At 38.4% G+C, this 19,628-nt stretch overlaps 1 protein-coding gene across 5 annotated transcripts in view; it reads right to left on the bottom strand.

Moving 5' to 3' along the window:
• The window catches only part of LOC106533470 (syntaxin-1A), a 40,559-nt gene extending 22,174 nt beyond the window's left edge, over positions 1-18,385 (bottom strand). For 2 of the 5 annotated variants that reach the window (XM_014029776.1, XM_014029779.1), the window contains exon 1: positions 18,177-18,374. In XM_014029776.1, coding sequence (XP_013885230.1) covers positions 18,177-18,206 — 30 coding nt within the window. In that variant the 5' untranslated portion in view covers positions 18,207-18,374. Of the gene's footprint in view, positions 1-18,176 lie in introns of all 5 variants that reach the window. The other 3 variants (XM_014029775.1, XM_014029777.1, XM_014029778.1) reach the window with 3 other exon arrangements.
• Between the last annotated feature and the right edge of the window lie 1,243 nt (positions 18,386-19,628).

Raw genomic sequence — 19,628 nt, 5'->3', positions numbered from 1 at the left:
ATATGTTGTTGTTGTTATGATTATGGCCGGACGGGACAATCCTAAATGTGCTCCGTTCATTCCCTGACTGGGAAATCTGAAAGAGGGACAGTTTCAAGTGGCCATAAAAAAATAAATCATAAATTAAAGGGAACTGTGCAAATAGCAGGAAAAAAAACGTCCCCTGTGGTGCAGCCAAGTGATTCATCATGAAATAAACAGTTATTCTAATCACATCCGCCATTACGMTGCATTAGCAGGGATCTCATTCATCTGGCCACTGTCAAACTAATTCAGCTCTACATTAGTTGCTTATGAAATCCATTTGCTTATCAACATTGTAGCGACAGAAAGCAGTTTTCATCGTTTTCTGCTTGGAGTGACTCTTTATTTAATTCAAAACAAATGAAAGGCAGCAGGGACAGAATCTGAAGCACAACCCTTTAAAATCAGTCGAAACCAAAAACAGCGGGCATAACGGGAACATTACTGAGTCTGTTCATTTAATTGTTTGTTAGTAAACACATAGAACAAGTTTATGATTTAATTGTACAACCTATTTATTGTGGAGTCAAATACCTGGAAAAATGTATTTGTCATTCAATGCTAGGTTATTATTTTCAAATTCTCCATCTCAAAACATCAAAATGAAATTTGGCGATTTATCACCTGATAGTTTTGTTTATCAAAGCGTCAGTTTGAAAACCCAACTTTTATTAGGCGGTAGTTACATTTGAAAAAGGGAATCCCCAACTCTTAGGATGAGGTCAAAAACCATACAAAGGGATTTCCCGGTGCTACAACAGCCAGCACAGCTTTAAAGGAATTTTCTTTTTCTGTGCTGTTCTGACAGAGAGGAGCTGAGGAACGAAACAAGTTAATTTTGAAAACATACCTGATAGAAAACTTAAATTTAAAGGTAGAATAGGAAGATTACAGTATATGCTATTTTAGTAACAAGGATCGYTAGATGGTGTCTTTAATTTTTTACATAAATATGAATGATGGAATAAACACTATTTCACACAGTGAAGCTGATGTCAAAAATCTGACTCATTCAGCAAAAAAACTAAACAGTTGAATCTTTCTTTCCTTCATTTTTATAAGTTCCTCTTTGGTTTGGTGMTTTCAGCGCATGCATACGTTCCAGGAGTGCACGGTGACGTCAGGACRTCCCACAGAGTGAAAAAATGGAGGCCGACAGCCACTGGATTTGCTTCATTTTTTATTTTATGTTTTATTGATTTTGGGACGTTTTAARTCAATTCTGAATCGATGTAAAGGAGAATCGTGATTCTGATGTGCATCGATTTTTTTTGACGCAACCCTACAAAGCATAGATAATATTAAATTATTACAAGTAAATTAATTCATCTTGAATGAAAGCCATAAAATCATTTGTCGTCTTTTCCTAAAAACGTTAGCTTTTGCACGAACCATCGTTACAATTTTTTAGACTGGGGTTGCTTTAAAGTGCACGTGACATCTATTTTTTTGTAATAAATATGAATGCATATTTGGAAAGATAACATTAATAAATAATAGAAAAAAAGCGTCACACCTTTGAGATGAACAGTTGTTRAGATATTTGCACATGAAGTAACAGGAAGTGATGTCAAAGGGGAAARTCAAGCAGTGGGATAAACAGCTAACAACACAAACTGTAGAAGAAGAAGAGAATCTTATGTTTCTTTAAATTGCTTTGAGAGAGATGAAGAAGCGTCAAAGTTCAAATATTATTACAATAAACAAAGACCAGGGAGTTTTCTTTCTTGAAGAGTTCCTCTTTGATGTCACGTCCTGTTTCATTTTGGCTGCCAGTTATTTGACAAAATGGGTAAAATCATGTGTATTATGCCAATTCTCTTAAATAAAAATGTTTTCCTTGATTTTTTTTTTTTTTTGTATTTAAGGGATATGCATGTCACATGCACTTTAAGATGGTGGCAATTCACTGAGCTTGGACCAGCTAACAGCTCTGATCCGTTCAAAAACAAACTTTTTTTTTTCTTACTGAGGCCATTCTCCTGAATATCGGAATACCAAGTCTGGGAAACGTAGAATTAAGAACGTGCAATATTTATAGAAATGGGTCTTGATGAATAATAAGTTACTTGGATTTCATATCATCTACAAACACCAGAAGTTTTGCGCTGTAGGTCTTGAAGAAGCGCCCGTCCTCTTGTTCTGTGTGGAGTCTGAACATGTGCTGACAGAGGGGAGCCRAGGAACGAAGGAGGAAGCAAAAGATGCTGAAGAAACAGAACGAGTTCAGAGAGAAAAACGTCTGAGACGAGCGACGCTAACAAGAGAGACAGTTGGCACAAGTCTGAGTGRGAGAACTGCCGAGCCACTGCGATCACGCTAACAACTGAACCCACTCGAGACAAACCCAAACTTTTGTTTTGAATTYAAACTCAATGTGTAAAATCTCAGTCTTCTAGGCCATGGTAATCTTTAAAAAACACTAATGAAGAGGTCCAGTTGGCTTTCACTGAAGCTCTAAAAATATATCCAGCCTAAAAGTTTGCCATTAAGAGCAGCACATGCTTTTGAAGTGGAGAGAGGAGAGCGTAAAGGCTGCAGCAGCAGGAGGCGAAGGAGGAGGAAGGCGASCTCTGAGAGCGGCGCTCAGCCCCCCACAGAGGGATGCCGTGCACCCCCCCTGCTGAGAGATGAGGGTTTTGGTCAGAAGAACGTAAAAACCCAGAACCTCTACCTCCCACCGAGCCAAAAAAAATAAAGGAATCGCGGAGGCCTTTAACGCCACACGCTTGACTCAGCCTACAGGCTGGACCAGCCACACACAACAGATGCTCTGAGCCAGACACAAAAACATACACACACATCACAGCTGACACACTTATAATACACAACAGATGGCACACACACACATGAGAAAACAAGCCGATCCTYACTAGTTCATAACCCGTACGTGCTCTCTGCCTCTGGGGCTTGTACTCGGGTGAAACACCTCCCTGACTGCAGGACGGTGGAGAAGTGGCCTGATTATAGCGGTTATTAGATTACAGGAGGTTCTAGGCGCCACACCAGCAGGAAGTCTTTCCATAAAGACTGAAGTAGGAGGACGGGGAGGAAATGGACTCCAAGAGGAGGTTGAGATAGATCCAGCACAGTGATGGTGTCAAGAATTACAGTTTATATCAGATCGGAACAAAAGAAGMAGGAACACTGGAACACAGCAATTACCGAAAGCTGTGAAACTGTAATGGGGGATGCGACAGGAACCCACAGAGGCTCTGAGAGCATCATGTGTTGATGTGGAGCAGAATWAAGAACGTCTAAGAGTTTGTGCTCGCTCGCCTCGGGGTTTGATGTGAAAATAAGAATGAGACGAGCAATGAGAGCTGCAGCAGAGGTGGGAACCAGAAACCTAAATGTAGTTCTTCACTATGCTTTTGGGTTTTCCACTTTAAGACGCATGTTTGAGATAAAGTCATTTCAGTCACAATGCAGCGAGTTAAAAGATGTGTAGGATTACACACACACAGAATTTTTTTATATTCAATTAGTATTTATTTACCACTTTATTACTTTTTACTAAACTCAGGAACACGGTTGTGTTTAAACCACAAACAGTAGAAAAAGTAAAATTTTAAAAATAGACATCTGATGAGTAACCTGAAGTTGCACCATTAACTAGCAAATGCTATGACTAGCTATTTGTTATACGTACTTTGTTAGCTAATAAATTTGTTACTAACAGATTGCCACACAATTTGTTTCTCATAATTTGGTAGCTAGGAACATTTTTTCTTTTTTGCAGACTGCTCCTTTCATGAAGGGTCGCCCCAACACGCAAACTCGCATCAAGATTTGACAATTGTTTTAGCATATTTCCTGATTCAACCACTAAAAACCAAATTAACACAGCCCACGTGTGCACATTTTGAGCACCTTGCTCAAAGTGTGGCAAATGAAGATGTAACAATACTTTGATGTAACAATGTAGGGATTTGAACCAGCAACCTACTGAGCACAGGCTCGTCTTGTCTTACCTCTGCACCTCCTGGTAGCTAACTAGCAAATGATCTAAGTAACTAAATATAACACACTTTTACCCATCAAATATTTTAGCCCCAAAAAGGTGATTCTTAACGGAGAATTAGGGCCAGACTATGAAAATTAAAATAATAATAATAATAATTACAATAAAGTTGTAATTTTGCAAGAATTAAGCTGAAATAATACCAGAATAATCACTCTAATGTCCTTCTTCTGATAATAATTATTTGCTGATATGTAAAAAGATTAAATATTTCCTTATTTGTACATCTGTATAAATTCACAAGATGCTCAACATTCCTCATTTTAATGCAAGGTAAGACTGCTTTTTGAGCAGGAGTTCTCATAATATTAGACTTTTTTCACATTATTTGAGACAAAAATCCTTGTACAATGTTAAAAAGTTTAATTATCTTTAACACAACAGGAAGTTCGTTTGGTGAAACTGATCTGATCCAGAACGATCAGATCAGTTSTACCAAAGAGCTACTAGATTTTAGTGTAATTTTTGTAGGCGTGACACTTTTTTGATCCTCCTTTCCACATTTTATTAAAATCAATATGCACAATATGGTTATTTCATGTGCTGTATTTTACAAGTATGAAAAAAAACTTTGTCAATCAATTAAGAAACATTGGAGAGCTATTTAAAGCTTTTACAAGATACAACATCATGGGAATCACCAATTAGTGAGTAACTGAACTCTGTAAATCCAAAAYGGGGTAATTTTTTTAAACAAGGAAAATAAAGCAATAAAAGAGACTAAACTTACCAGAAACTATTTTGTCTGCTTGGAAGAATTTTGGTCCTTGAGCAGATTTTTTTGGTGACCTCACTTCGTTCTTGCCTTTCTCCCATTACTAACCTTACCATTATTGCTTCTTTGCYTTTAAATCTAATCTTTTCACTTCAGAAATGACATCCTGTGGTCAAACTGTGTGAGACTCTGCTGCTTTCGACATTGAAGAGAGCAGAATGGGATTTAATTTGTGGTGATAACAGAAGCGCCAACATAAAGTTCAATTAATTATARGCCTATTCACGGCTCAGAGAGCGATGTTTTCAAAGAAGAGATCTCTTTTACAAAAAAGACGCTTCAATAAAACTTCAAACTCATTTATAAGAAGATGTGTCATTGTTTATTGTTTCAAAAGGAAATTCTCTGAAGCGAGACCCAACAATTTTACTAATCAAATATGTTAAAAAGGTCTAGGGCACTTGTTGCAGACATCACCAGTCAAACAAAAATAAGTCAAAGATTTTAAACAGAATGAATAATAAAACAATTTGCAGGTTTTAAAACAGCTTTTTTTCCTCTACAATTAATAAAATGCTCGATAAACTTTAATTCATATTTTGAATTTATTCAATTAAAAAGGCACCTAAAATATAATTTCTCCATTACGATTAATTACACAGATGAAACCTAGGCGGACACATTAACGCCACAAATCATCAAATAATGACTATAAGACTGAGCGGCTGTCAAAGTGAACGACGGGCTGATAGATGAGGAGGACATGGTGTGTGGCTGTGGAGACGAGGAAATTACACAACTGGGGAGCAGWCAGGCTGATAAGATGACACAAGAAGTGATAGGTTGGATCAAGACAAGACCAGCCAAGTGTAAAACTCATTCAGTTCCTGTCTCGTTACTGTTGTCTCCCTTTTATAGCTCCCGGAGGAGAGTAACAAGTTTCCATTATTCAGGGTATATATATCTGTGAATAAACCCCGCCCCCAACGAGCCTCATTCCTCCACAAAAACAAAAATCTGCATACGTGTGACGCAAAAAAACATTTCTGTTAACAGTTGTCTTAAATATTAAACTTTTAAACCTTTAACCAATCCTAAAACAACAACAGACTGAGGTATTCAGGAACAGATAATTAATACATTTTAATTATAGTGTCGTATAACTCGGTGGTCGGAACCCAAGCTGGATCATGTTTTTAAAGTAAATGTTAATTATGTACAGAGCCAGCGAGAGGGACACTTTAGCATTATCTCGCAAAAGTTCTTCATTGCTACTGTGCCTGCTGGTTTATTAATAAATTCATAATTTTCAYCAGCAGGAGTTACTATTTTAAAGGCACAGTGTGTAGGATTTGTTGTTTTCAGTGACATCTAGTGGTTGAGTGGTTGAATCATCCTCCCTGGTCCTCCCCCCACCCCCACYCCCCGYTTCCAAAYGCAAAGGAGTTGCTACGGTGTCTCTCAGGTGTCAAAAACCTTTGATAATTCCAACTGCGATGTCTACCAGCAGCTTCAGGGCTAGTGATGTTTCAAGTGGTAAGATTATGAGCTTTAATAAGTAAAATTATCCCAGCTACAATGACAGACAACAAATATTACATTTATAGTATTACAACTAAAACCGTTTTTGACGCCGCCACCGCAGTTTGTTCTTCATGAGCCTTCGTAGACAAGATGGCAGCTGCCTGTAGTGGGGACCTGCGACTATGGAGATAAAAACAGCTTTTTATAAGGTAAAAATAATAAAACAAGGTCTTTGTCTGCAATGATTAGATTTTTTTTTATTATTGTCATTAGTGATTATCTCAATTTCTGCTAAAAGAATTGACAAAATCCTACACACTGTRCCTTTAATTAAGCTTCAGCATAAACATGGAACAGCCACACATGGAGTTTTATTTATACATAATAAAGATATTTAACTCTGCAACCATGCAATATCACTGTCATCTTCCCTAACTTGTGTTGACAYTGACACATCCTGTTTCAGTAACCAGCCATTTCAAAATAAAAGTATCTTTCAAATCAATTAATGCAAAACATTTCAATTACCTCGAGAATGCAAAAAAATTCAAAAGCATTCCAAGAGAATTCAAAATAAAAATAATCCCTCCATGTTTCTGTTGACTTCTGCAGTTATAAATAAGTAAAGCAAGGATTTTAATTGCTGTAGACGGTGGTCAAAGTGATCTCAGTTGGGAAAATCAGTGAGAAGTTCACGGGGAGGTCAAGCTAACAATTAATCAGAGCGGGATGTGTTTATTAGCTTACCAAAGTCTTGCAATCAAAGATATTGTTTTAGTATAAAGTAATTTTCTTGTGTTTCTACAAGTTATAATTTTGTCTTTTAYGTAAATTGTTTGTTCTCCACCGAGGTGTTTTACACTCCAGTCAACCACAGATCTGAGGTTAACAAGATTTTTTCTTTCTGCAGTTTTATAAGTGTAGTGTTTGGTAAAAAACGGTAAAGCATTGTTACAAGTGCAGCGTGTTGAAGTCTAATAAATCTGCTTTAATTATCTTTATTCTTCCTCCTTGCCCATCATCCTCGCTCTACAGAACCATTAGCAACAGGCCCACACAACATGGACTCTGTTACCTTCGTTCTCACTTCCTGTTTCCTCAGATATTACACGCTACATTTCATGACCGTGCTCCTCTCTCGCCTTTGGTCTCTTCCTTTCCTCGCACTGCCTTTCATCCCCTCCTCTACCCTCTGCCTTCCTCACATCACATCTTTCTGACCTTTAACAAAGTCATCATCAAAGTGATGCCATTTAAAAACGCATACATACAAATTCACAAACCGCTGCACCACCAAAGGATAAATAATGGCTTAAAACACGATTGAGCAAATCAATATCGATCAATTTCAGGCCGGAATCTAAACGTCTGCAGCTGAGATATCGTTTTGCCCCACAGGGGTTCTCGTGAGTTGAGTGACCTTTTAGGCAAAATCGTGGATTCGCTCCTAACATTTTGGCTCCATGGCTCCTAATTGGCCGATGGGTTATAGATGTGAAAACATATAAAATGATGTGATGTTGACGATGTTCGTCTTGAACGTGTGAGTAGAGAGCAATGGGAGGTTGTGCTCCATGAGCCAGGAGTGGGTGAGGAAATGTCATAAAGCTTAAATTGAACTTTAATGACAGATCAGAGGCAGGGAGAGATGGATGTCATCGCTGCTTAAGGCGCAGCTTTGCGGCTACCGTTCTTCCTCTTCGTCTTCCTCCCCCGAAATATGTCGAGAAGCTTCATTCTGCGAGTCGCTGCCCATGACAGATTTTGACAGTGTGCTCCACTAACGTGATCAAATCGAAGATATGGAAGAAAAATGTTAATGGGGCGGCGGGAGGAAACTACAGGGTATGCAGAGACGAAATAAAWGGAGATAAAACAGAAAAACTGAAAGGAAAACAAAGAGAAGGGCCGAGAGACAATTTAAAATAATGTTTAAACTAAGAACTCATTCTAACATTCTGTTAGTTATAATTAAGAGCTATTTTATTCTATGTATGTAATACCGTATAAGACAACTCTAACCCTAACAGTGTTTTACACCTAAACATTTGCATAAATTAAAATGTTTATGCTTGGTTATAACTGATAAAAAGCACTTTTTTCTTTTCTCTTCTTTTCTTTTCTTTTCCAAACGAAAAAGAACCCAGTGCTTTTATTTGAACAGCAGGACCCAAAGTGAGCAGTCAGCTGTTGTGCAGGATGGTGAAATGAACCCATCACGAGTCTGTTTTCATGCAGGTTCATGGTTTTGATTTCAGAGCCTCCACGCGTGATGCAACAATTTGTAAAAATGCCTTAAYGAAAACAAAAAAATGTGCTGAAACAACTTTTACTGTTTCTGGGGAAAGTAGACAAAAAAATGCTTTTTTAACCAGATTTCTATTGCCACTGATTATATCTGACACGACTACAATAAAGATGTTTGCTGCAGGACACAATGCAGATTTATACCAAACAAAAGCACATATTAGTGTGTGTTTATGGACTTTACRTCGAGTGAAAAAAGCCCCAGCTTCACTTTGGATACCAGGTTTAGCCTCACYTGGAAAATGTCATGACTGGTTGTTAAAAAAAGGCCTTTGAAAATCTTTCACCTTGCTCACAAAGCAACAAAAAGGTGGGAGCGTTACTGAGATTTTATAGCTGAAAGACCTTTCCTACATTTCCAAAACGACAGAAAATGCAGTTGTACTGTAGGAACTTCAATACTTTTCTTCCCTTTATCACAAATATAAATGCAGACATCACCATAAATAACATATATTTATTGATACTGAGTCAGTCTTAGCCTTTAGCTTTTAGCAGACAATTCATCACCAAATAACTGAAAGGAAAATGAGCAAGAAACGTGCATGAGTGACAGAAAGACAGCATTTCCAATGAATGTTGGCATAGCTCCGTTTTGGATGAGTAAAGGGCTTTCTGCACAAGAGTTTTATCAAATCAATTATGCTGAACAGCTCAACTGATCCAAAAAAAAAAAAAAAAAAACACTGCAGAAACAATGTATTCATTCAAGCCAAAACTCTAATTATATTTCTGCAGCTACTAAAACTGTGTTCAGATCAAGCCAAAACAGTGATTTTGTGCTGCAGATTGTGAGTTTAGAAAAAAATGTGCATTTATCGTCCCAGGGGCCATTTGGTGGCAAATGTTGCATATTTTCATTCTTGTGACTTGAAAATTGAGGCCCAGTTTACACGAGGTCATTTTTAAGTGAAACTGTAGTTTCTGCTGTGTTTGAACAGTTTGTGTAAAAGAAAATAGTAGTTGTTTATTCAGACACCAAAGCTTTCTGAATCCATGTCTCAGAGTGGAGATTTGTGTGACGTGTCTGCGCACCACTGGTCGGCTGCAGTCAATAGTTTCTCTGCGCTAGCACGAGCAGATGAACAACAGTATCGATGGTGGATAGCAGAGTGCTTTTTGTGCAGCTCACTCAACCAAACATTGGTGTTTTCACCAGTTTGATTGTGTTTCATGTCCATGACTGAAGTGTTTGTGAGTTTGTCTTTAAAATGCAAAAATGCAAAAACCCGGCATGAAAACCCCAGCAGATTCAATGAGCATTTTGTGTAACTTTAGTGTAACTTTTTCCCCAATCAACWTCAAAATAATACAAATAGATTGCTCAAACTAAACCCCAATCTGAAACCATTCAACACACACATCAATATAACCTGCAGAGGAACACACACCTACTGAGGGATTAGTGCGCATAATGACACGTTGCAGCCTTAATTTCCAGCATGTTTGATAAAAGGTTTTATCTCCACAGCTAAAGACCATTCTGCTGCCATCAATTAGAAGATAATGTGAGAGGTGGAGGTTRGCGCATAAAATTTCAATTTTCATTGCAGAAGTACCCAAAGACGAGCTGATGTTTGATTATTGTACTTCTTGTTAATTTGAAATTATYAAGAGCTGGATTAATTCACAGCTTATTGCTCTCTATGAAAAAAAAAACAAACATGCAAAAACCAATCCAATTTCTGCACATTAACACAAACCATGAACTCTTACTGGTCAGAATCAGTTCTYGGTAAACAACGGCTCAGTGGCCAATTTTCAAAGAAAATAATTCTTAGCAGCCAGCAGATACTGGATATCACTGAAACTGTCACCTCATTCTGCAAAGACAGACAAGTCCCTGGTGAGACGCCAGCTCAGTCACACTCATTTCATGGCTCATTAACGCAGTATCTATGTGTTAATGAATAATATGCTGGGAGTGTGGCTTTCTGATAATGCTCTACGATGATCAGGCATTTTACTGCAACCCCTGATTTATGCGAAGTCGTCTAATCTGTGGATCGCAAGGAGAAAACTGCTGCCTGAATCAACACTGACAGACTAACAAGGCTGCAGAGAGGAGAGCAGGTACACTAAGGAGGACAAATGGATGACAGGACAGGAAGCCATCTGATAAATCACTGATAGGAAAGAGCAGCTCACCCTTAGCACAAGTGTTTTATTAAAGGAGCGAAGATAGAAAAAAGTGCCAGATGTGGTCAATCAAATGATCAGATTAAATCTAAGACAGAGCGGAATAAAATGAGTGACAGGAGCCATTACAGGTGTACTGTTTTGTTTTGTTTTTTACAACCCGAGTAAATAAACCTGCTGCCGTAAAACAATAAACAATCACAGTCGACGTATACCAGCTGCTGCGGTGAAATCTCTAATAACTGATGAGGAGACGGCCGACAGTCGCATCATATCTGCGCCATCTGTCACTGCCGGGCAAACCGGGAGCGACGGGGACAAGGTGAGGGGAGAGAAGAGGCCGTGCGATGGTTTCAGCGATGGAGCCTGGCAGCTTTAGCCTCCGAGCTAACGAGACGCTGGTGGAGCAGAGCGGCGGGCAGGCGTGGAGCTCATAAAGATGCCGTGTGTGCATATTGGGTTGTCGAAGCACAACCTGCGTCCGCATACAAGTATGAGGAAAACTCAGTTCTATGCCAAAATTAAAAAGACAAAAAGGGCACCTCAGAGTAATTCAACAGAAACACGACGGGAACAGAGGCTCAAAACTCACATGCTTCTTTGCACCTCTGCACAGCTCAGCTATAACTCCGTCTTACACTTGGAAGGATCAGTCTGAGAACACGTAACAGTATGATGATGACTGGATGCATTCCTTAACATAACCTAAATGTCAGCCATCACATTTCATCTCCCTGAAAAAAAATATCTAATTGGTGAACTCAAATTTTGTTAAGACCCAGAAATATTCCCAAACCAACCAATTATTTCTAGCTTGCTGGTGATGATTTGCAAKTCGACTGCGAGCGGAGCTGGGGGAWAATTGGAGTCATCATTGGCTTAACTAAAGTACATCTCGCTTGGATCAGAGTTCTAACCACCGTATGCAGACCAGCCAAACAATCATTTGAAAGTAAATTACATATTTAGGCATTAAATCTGCTTTTTCTTTAATTGGCAGGGCCCTGGACTGTGGTGAGAGCAAGAAGAAAAATCACAAAAAGTCTGTTTTTTTACAATGAAATGTGCATTTCTGAGCCAACATCGATACAGACTGAGTAAACATAGATGARAGGCTGGACTACAAACTGTAGAACAAAGTATACTTACATTTTAGCTCCGAATAAGATAACGTCTTTACTTTGAGACTGTCAACTCGGAGAAGTAAATTTGTATGTTTTATAAAACAAAAGTTATTACTGTTAATATTTCTGCTACAATACGATCACTATAATAATATTAGTATCACAGCTATAATATCACTATGTAAACAAGTAAAACAAATACAACAAAAGCAATTATATTGACAACTGGGTCTCTTTAAATTTTACATTGTCCACTAAATCACCAGAATACTCACCACAATCAACACAGTACACATTACTAAAATCATACAAGAGTACTCACCAAAATCACAGAGGTACACATCAACAGAGAGTACTCAATCACTGGAGTACACGCCACTATATCATCTAAGAGTACTCACCTAAATCATCTGAGAATACGTCACTAAATCACCAGAGTACACGCAGCTACTGTATATACAACATTTTACTGACACAATATCCGATGCACACCTGTCCAAAGTGCACTTGTCAATATTGGAATGCAAACAAACAACTCATTATTGTTATTAAAAAATTATTTTGTTCATTTATTAAAAATTATGGCTTATGATAGTGAATGATGCTTTTTGTGTATTGTTTTGTTTTTATGGAAAATACAAATAATTCTAGAAGAAACACAGAAACTGTGTGTATTTTGGCAGCTATTGTGCCTTTAAGTGTTATGAGGTAATGAAACACATAATATTTCATTAAAACGATTTTGGATGATAATTAAATCAGTTRTCTAGTTGCTGGTTTTGTGTGGCGATGCCGCCTCGGTTCTTTTAAAGACCGAGTCTCTGTCATGCCACGTTTCTTTTGTTAGCAGCTTTGAAGCCACGCTTTATTCATGAGCATGACAGAATCATCTTGTGTGTCCTCCTTATTAAAATGGGGATATGTTTCATTTCTTGGAGGGACTCTGCAGACTCCCAAATCTCACTCAAGACTTTATTAGCTGTGCTGTGAAAACAGAAAAGGGCAAAATCCAAAGCAAGGAATGAGGAGAAAGTTGTTTCAATGCAAGAACTGGATTATTCTCTTCCCCGTTTCTAAATGTGGCATCTCACTAAGCTGCGGATGTTGGAAAATTGTGAGAAAATGTGTGAAGTTGTAGGAACAGCCTCGCTGAACTTTAGATAAGGCAGTTTTTGAAAATTACAGCCTGCTTTCTTGCACAATTTCAAAACGTTATTCTTGGTCGAGCTCATCAATTTGTTGTCCACTTCCACCCACATCTTACCCGCCTTTCAACCACCCACAGGTTTATAATTTACTCTACTGGAGCAGACTTTAGAAATGAAAAGATTTATTTATATTAAATTTGTTTCATTTATTAATGTGGTGTTTAGACCTGGACAGGTGTCAAAAATACAGCTCCGGCACTCTTGATTATAAATTTGTGAGTATTTTCAAAGAAAAGTTGTTAAACAGTTTCAAAAAGCCTCAGGACGAAGAGTTGGTGTTATGTTTGTAGGACGGAGTGGGAGAGGGACTGAAACATCAGGGCCTTGTCTTCAGTAATGAGGGTGTTGCTTTAGTCAGCTGTGGTGAAGAAAGAGTTTAAAGGAGACATTTCATGCTTTTTAATCCATTTTTATATGTATATCATTCAGTTGGGGTCTCTATAAAGTGGAACTGCAATGCTTCTGTCTGATTTCCTCCYTTTTTTTTAACTTTACCAGCCTCTTGTTCACCACTTTTCAGAGGTGTGTCTCAGAACATCTCGTTTTGATCCTATTCCTTTAAAAATTAAACGGTAGCGCTTCACATCCCGCCCCCCCTCCAGCTTCCAGACCGGTCCACTCCACTTTGAGAGAGGGGATCTAGAAGTGCAGAAACGCTTCATTTACAATTTAATTAATAGATGTCAACAACAGAAGACTTGTTCATTCAGCCTTACATGTTGGAGAAAAATGTCATAGAAAACTGAACGGGTTGAAAAATATAACCAAAACAGAAAGTAAAGTTATCTAGGTTAACCAGGAGAGACTAAATTTAAATTTTCTGCACTCCCAGAGGCTCCAAGTACACAACAAAAAGTATTTAACAGCTAAAAAAAATTGGATTTTGCATGATGTTCCCTTTAAAGTCAGAGCTCTTTACTAGTTTTGTTTACATTCCAACCCTTACCAGTGGTTGTACGGTATGAATCATGATCAAAAGAATAACATAACACAAGTGATTGAAATAAGCTTCCTTTGTAGGGTGGCCAGGCTCACCGTTAGAGACTGGGTGAGGAGCTCCATCATCCGTGGGGAGCTTGGAGTAGAGCCGCTGCTCCTCTGCATCAAAAGAGGTCAGTTGAGGTGGTCCGGGCATCTGAGTGGGATGCCTCCTGGACACCTCCCGTTAGGTTACCCCACCATGAAGATACCCCAGGGCAGACCTAGAACTTATTGTAAGGATTATATATCCTGAAAAGGGTCTCCCAAGAGGAGCTGGGGAGAGGGTTCAGGTTTCTCTTCTGGACTTGTTGCCACTGTGACCCAACAACGATTGAGCAGGAGATTTGATTTGATTCTGTCATCCTTCGTAGAAGGTGACCTCTGACTTATTACGGTCAAAGGTTGTCTTTTTTATTGCTAGAATTCCAGTGTGGGCGCAACCCCTATGGTTTCAGTACTAATCAGGCCCAACCCTGCTTGGCTTCCAAGATCAGATGAGATCTGGTCTGTTCAGCGTGGTGTGGCCTTAAAGTGCCTGTGACACGCATATTCTCCAAATAATAATCCAAAAAAGTCAAAKAAAACATTTTTATATTTAAGGAAGTTGGAACAATACACACGATTTTACACATTTTGTCCCTTAACTGGCATATTTTCTTTTGAACTTGACTCAGCTRAAATGAAACAGGAAGTGACATCAAAGGGGAACTCTTTAACAAAGAAAACTCTGGTCTTTACTAAAACAATATTATTTGAACTCTGACTCTTCTTCATCTCTCTGATAGTGACTCAAAATAATCTTAAGAAACATCAGATTCTTCTCTACAGTCTGGGTTGTTGGCTGTTGTAGTACTACTCTGTTCACATGCAAACATTCCCCTTTGAAATCACTTCCTGTTACTTCACAGACAAATATCTCAACAACTGTTCGTCTCGGCGACATGAAATTTGTTTTGCAATATTTTGTCGATGACATCTTTTCAAAAATGCATTCATATGTATTACAAAAATTTGACGACACAGGCACTTTAAGATGCTGTTCAAAACAAGCGACAGKATCGGGCACCTCATTGACTCACACAGGGCCGTTGAGAGACCCACAAAAGTCACAAGAACAATCTGGAGACAGGGTTACTGCTCAACTACCTGCAGCCCAGTTCCATTTTAATCACTTGGTTTCAAATAAATTAAAATATGACTCCGCTACACTRCAAAAACTGTCCATCTTACCAAGTTTTAAAATCTTATATCCAGTCAAAAAGTCTATTTGATCTTGTTTTGAGACYGATTTACTAAACAAGAACTGRTTGTGTAAGAATAATAATCTTGTTTTCAGAAAGTCYAAGATTATTTGTCTTGTTAGTCTGAAAATTTGACTCAAATTAAGTCAAAAATTTCTGCCARTGGAGTAAGAAAATTTTACTTGGTAAGATTCTTGAAATACTTGATTTGACTCAATTTTTCTTATTTCAAGAATTTTTGACTTAATTTGAGTCAAATTTTCAGACTAACAAGACAAATAATCTTAGACATTCTGAAAACAAGATTATTATTCTTACACAATCAGTTCTTGTTTAGTAAATCTGTCTCAAAACAAGATCAAAAAGATTTTTTTTGGCTGGATATAAGATTTTAAAACTTGGGTAGGTGGAAATTTTTTGCAGTGTACAAGAAACGAGGCAACCAGCTGTGATTTTTTACCAGCCAGGCTTCAGGTGAGGAGTCTAATTTTTGCAATCGCCCACCATCAAAAATCAAAAGTGGATCATTTTGTTCATGTGGGTGTGTCTGTTACCAAAAATACTTCACGGACCCACTGGATAAATTTTAATAAAACTCTCAGAGAGTAATTGTTGAATGTACGTCTACAGYTGATTAACATTTGAAGTAAACCCAATCCAACCCAAACGATATTAATCCGGTGCTGATGGGAAATAACTGTCACCGGTTTGCATTTTGCTTCCATTTTATTTAGTCTGGTTTGTCTAAAATGGGTCTGCCTGGAGCTGCTTCAGCAGCAGTTTCTCAGACACGAACGATACGATCAGAAATGATGAAAGAAAATGGAATCAGCAGCTGCTCTCGACCTCACAACCTGAATACTGGCCGAGCTTTCTGTGTGTGTGTGTGTGTGTGTGTGTGTGTTAGATGTACAGCAGCATCTCTCCGCCACAGCGAAGAGGAGGAAGAGGAGGCAGGATGAAGACACACCTGCCTTGAACACCCTGGCACGCAACTGGCAAGGCTGGGTTCGCTTCCCCAGAGGCCAATTCATTGCTGGAGATCTTCAGTGAAAGCCGAGGAGCTGTAAATTGTTCTCCTCATCTTAACTGCCAATTACCCAGATTTGACAATGGCCTCTCTAGCATAGACACATCTGGGAGCACAAACACACACGGCAGCATAAACAGAAGCATCCCGAGTGGAAGGTGCATAAGTTTCTTTAACTGTGTGTCGAGTCAAAAACAGCTCTTTGTCGCCCAGCTTTGACCGTGCCTGCATGTGTGCGTCTGTGAACAAAATATCTCACGAATCGCCGAACAGATTTCAGCGAAGCTTACAGGAAGTGATCTCTGTGTTGATTATGTGTCGGACTCAACCCAATTCAAGATGTCCGCCTCAGCCAGCTGACTTTAGAAAATGCAAAAGCGGTTCTAACTTTGCCACATTTACAGATACYGAGCTAAAATGTGGTGTGGTAGTAGCTGAGCATAATCACCAAGACATATTTTAAATGCAACATGTTTTGCTTAAACCCATGGAATCAGCTGCACATCAACCCTGTTTGTCTGTTAGTAAAATATTTCCCAAACCACTGAGCAGATTTCAATCAAACTCAGAACCGCTCATCTACAGCTGATGAGAGTCAACCCTACGGCAGCTCATTAACCTCAACATACACAAAAATGACTACACTTCCATGAATGTTACAGACATGGAGTTAAAATTTGGTGTGGTAGTAGCTGAGAGTCGTTCACAAAACATATTCTGAGCACTAACTGATGACACATGATGTTTGGATTGCGCACCCTTTTTCTAGCTGCAACTCCATCATTTCTCAGCACAGGATGATCTCTGTCATGACAAGATGTGAGCGATAAGCAAACCTTAGATCGGGGGGTCATTAGCACCATTACCATCAATASCGTTCATTTCTTATCAACAATTAAAAAAAACTGAAAACTCTCACTTAAACTTGAATTTTCTGACTTTAAAATAATAAGAGAAGTCAGTAAAAGACATTAGAGTTGATTCTCTGTTGCTCTTTCCACACCAAAACCAGATATTACTGAAAAATTCAAACTTCATTTCCTTGGYCTGAGAGTTGACCAGCTGTCATCGGAAGAAAGAACTAAATCCAGTGAGAAAGAGAGAAACCATCAAACAATGTCACATGTAAAGTATTACCTTCTGAGCCGGATTAAATGGTAATGAGGGCCAAATTTGGCCCGCAGGCCATGAGTTTGGCACATGTGCSTTAAAGGAAAGCAAAGTCTCATCTTGGCTTTGAGTAATAAAACAAATAGTTTTAACAGTATGATTATTCATAAGAGGTTAAAAGAAAAACTCCAATGATTAGATTTGTAAGGTATTATTCAGTTAGGTGATTTAAAATGGGAGAAATGGACCTTTATAAAGTAAGATTCATGATGTTTTTCAGTCTTGAAAAACAAAACAGTTCATATTGAGATGCTTTAAGAATTTTAACAGGTGAATAAATAAGATGGGACATGTTCTTCTAAACTAAATCTGAGTAAATCAATTTCTCAAATTTTGAGCAAAACCTATTAACCTTTAATAAAATGCAGTAACTTGTGAATTTAAGAATAAACCAGTGAAATGAAAGTTATTATTTTTGCTTGGATATTTTTGGAAGAATTGATTTTTAGTTGTATTATTATTATTATTATTATTGTAACAAATCCCTCCATAGGCTCCCAGTTTTTCAGTTTTCACACATATGATGATCTGGACTGTCACTGGGGTTAAAGAACCGAACCTGAGCCCCCATCAGAACCAACTGTTGCTTGGTGAGCCCACCCTGATCGCTCCTCGGACAAGAAGGTTGATTAAAAACGCTTTCTACCCTCAGAACAGGTGGATTGAAGAAGAATTAAAGACAAACTTACGTGTCTGAGTTCCTGGATGCGGTCCTTCATGGTGGCCTGTGTGGGTTCTGTTCGCGTCTTCTTGTGGTTCTGTGATGATGATGATAATGATGATGATGGTGGAGCGGCGGGGCGGASACGACACGATGATGTGACCCGGAGAGGAGGTGCGTCAGGCGGTGGGGGGAGCTCTGATTCCCCCCTCTTTCACTAACTTACCGGTGTTGTACCCGGTATATTCTGAGCGCTTTTTCCTCCACCTGTTTGCTTTGTCCATTAAATATTAATCCGGGGTATGYGGGTTAACAAAACAAACAAACGACACGGAGTTTGCTCCAGAGATAAAATCTGGTCAAGTTCAAAGATGACGCCCAGGTGCGTTCAACTCAGCGAACAGCGACATCTGGTGGCAGAAAGCGGTAAAATCGACAGAAATCCTCCAAAATGTCCCACTTTTAAAAAAAATACATTCGTAACCTATGTCTTGCTCAAAGGCACAGAGTGGGGTAAATGAAGGTTGAGGCAGGTGTGGATGCTTCACCTGTTCCGCCCATATTTTTGTGACTGTTAGGGGATTCAAACCTGCAGGCTCGCTCTCTACTAACGTTACCGTATAAACACCTCTCTGTTCTGTCTCTACTGAAGAAATATTCCCGTTTAATTTATAACATTTGTTTTTTCCAAACTAGGACAATGTGTGGGGGAAAATTATGATCAAATACAAGTTTTGTTTTAAATTTGGACAACCTGYCAAATTATTTGTCGAGTAGTTCGGAAACATCAAAATCACAACTAAGATTCATATTTTGTTTGTTTGCTCACAAAGAGCCAACCATCAGAATTAATCCTTTTTTTTTTGCTTGTGTATGAAATAAATCCAAGTATAATTATTTTGAGAAACATCAAAAGGTTTCCTGTTAATTTTGTTGATTACATGATTTTTGTTTAAYCAAATTCTCCTGAACAAACCGAAGATACAAGAAAATCCCTACAGATTAAATCAGATCACAAACAAGTCATTTTTGGATCAATCAATCAATCAATAAAAAGTTTCTACAGTTTGCAGCACAAAGAATCCATTTCATTTTATTTTTTATGAAATATTTACAAACCTTTTCTTAAAAACAAACTTGTTTATAGGTGAACTTCTGTTGATGACCTTAGTCTGTGATGGTTTTTTTTTAATCACCTTTTGTCTCCTTTAAAAGAAACTCAGATTGTGTCGATGCATGATAGGAAAACAGCAGTTTTTAATTTTTTGGTTATGTTGCTGCTGTCGTCTGCAGCCAAACCAAACATGGAGCTCTTCAAAGTTTGAATGAAACTAAATGTCAACCACTACACTGAACACAACAGAATTCCACTCCTGGATCTCATCCACTTGAATTATAGAGTTGAAAAGTTCAATCATGCTGCAGCTGTGTGTGTGTGTGTGTGTGTGTGTGTGTGTGTGTGTGTGTGTGTGTGTGTGTG

This window comes from Austrofundulus limnaeus, unplaced genomic scaffold, assembly GCF_001266775.1.
Source record: "Austrofundulus limnaeus strain Quisiro unplaced genomic scaffold, Austrofundulus_limnaeus-1.0 Scaffold951, whole genome shotgun sequence".
NCBI classification, from domain to species: domain Eukaryota; kingdom Metazoa; phylum Chordata; class Actinopteri; order Cyprinodontiformes; family Rivulidae; genus Austrofundulus; species Austrofundulus limnaeus.
Note: the sequence above shows the minus strand (reverse complement) of the source record. Positions and strands in the feature narration are given on the sequence as shown.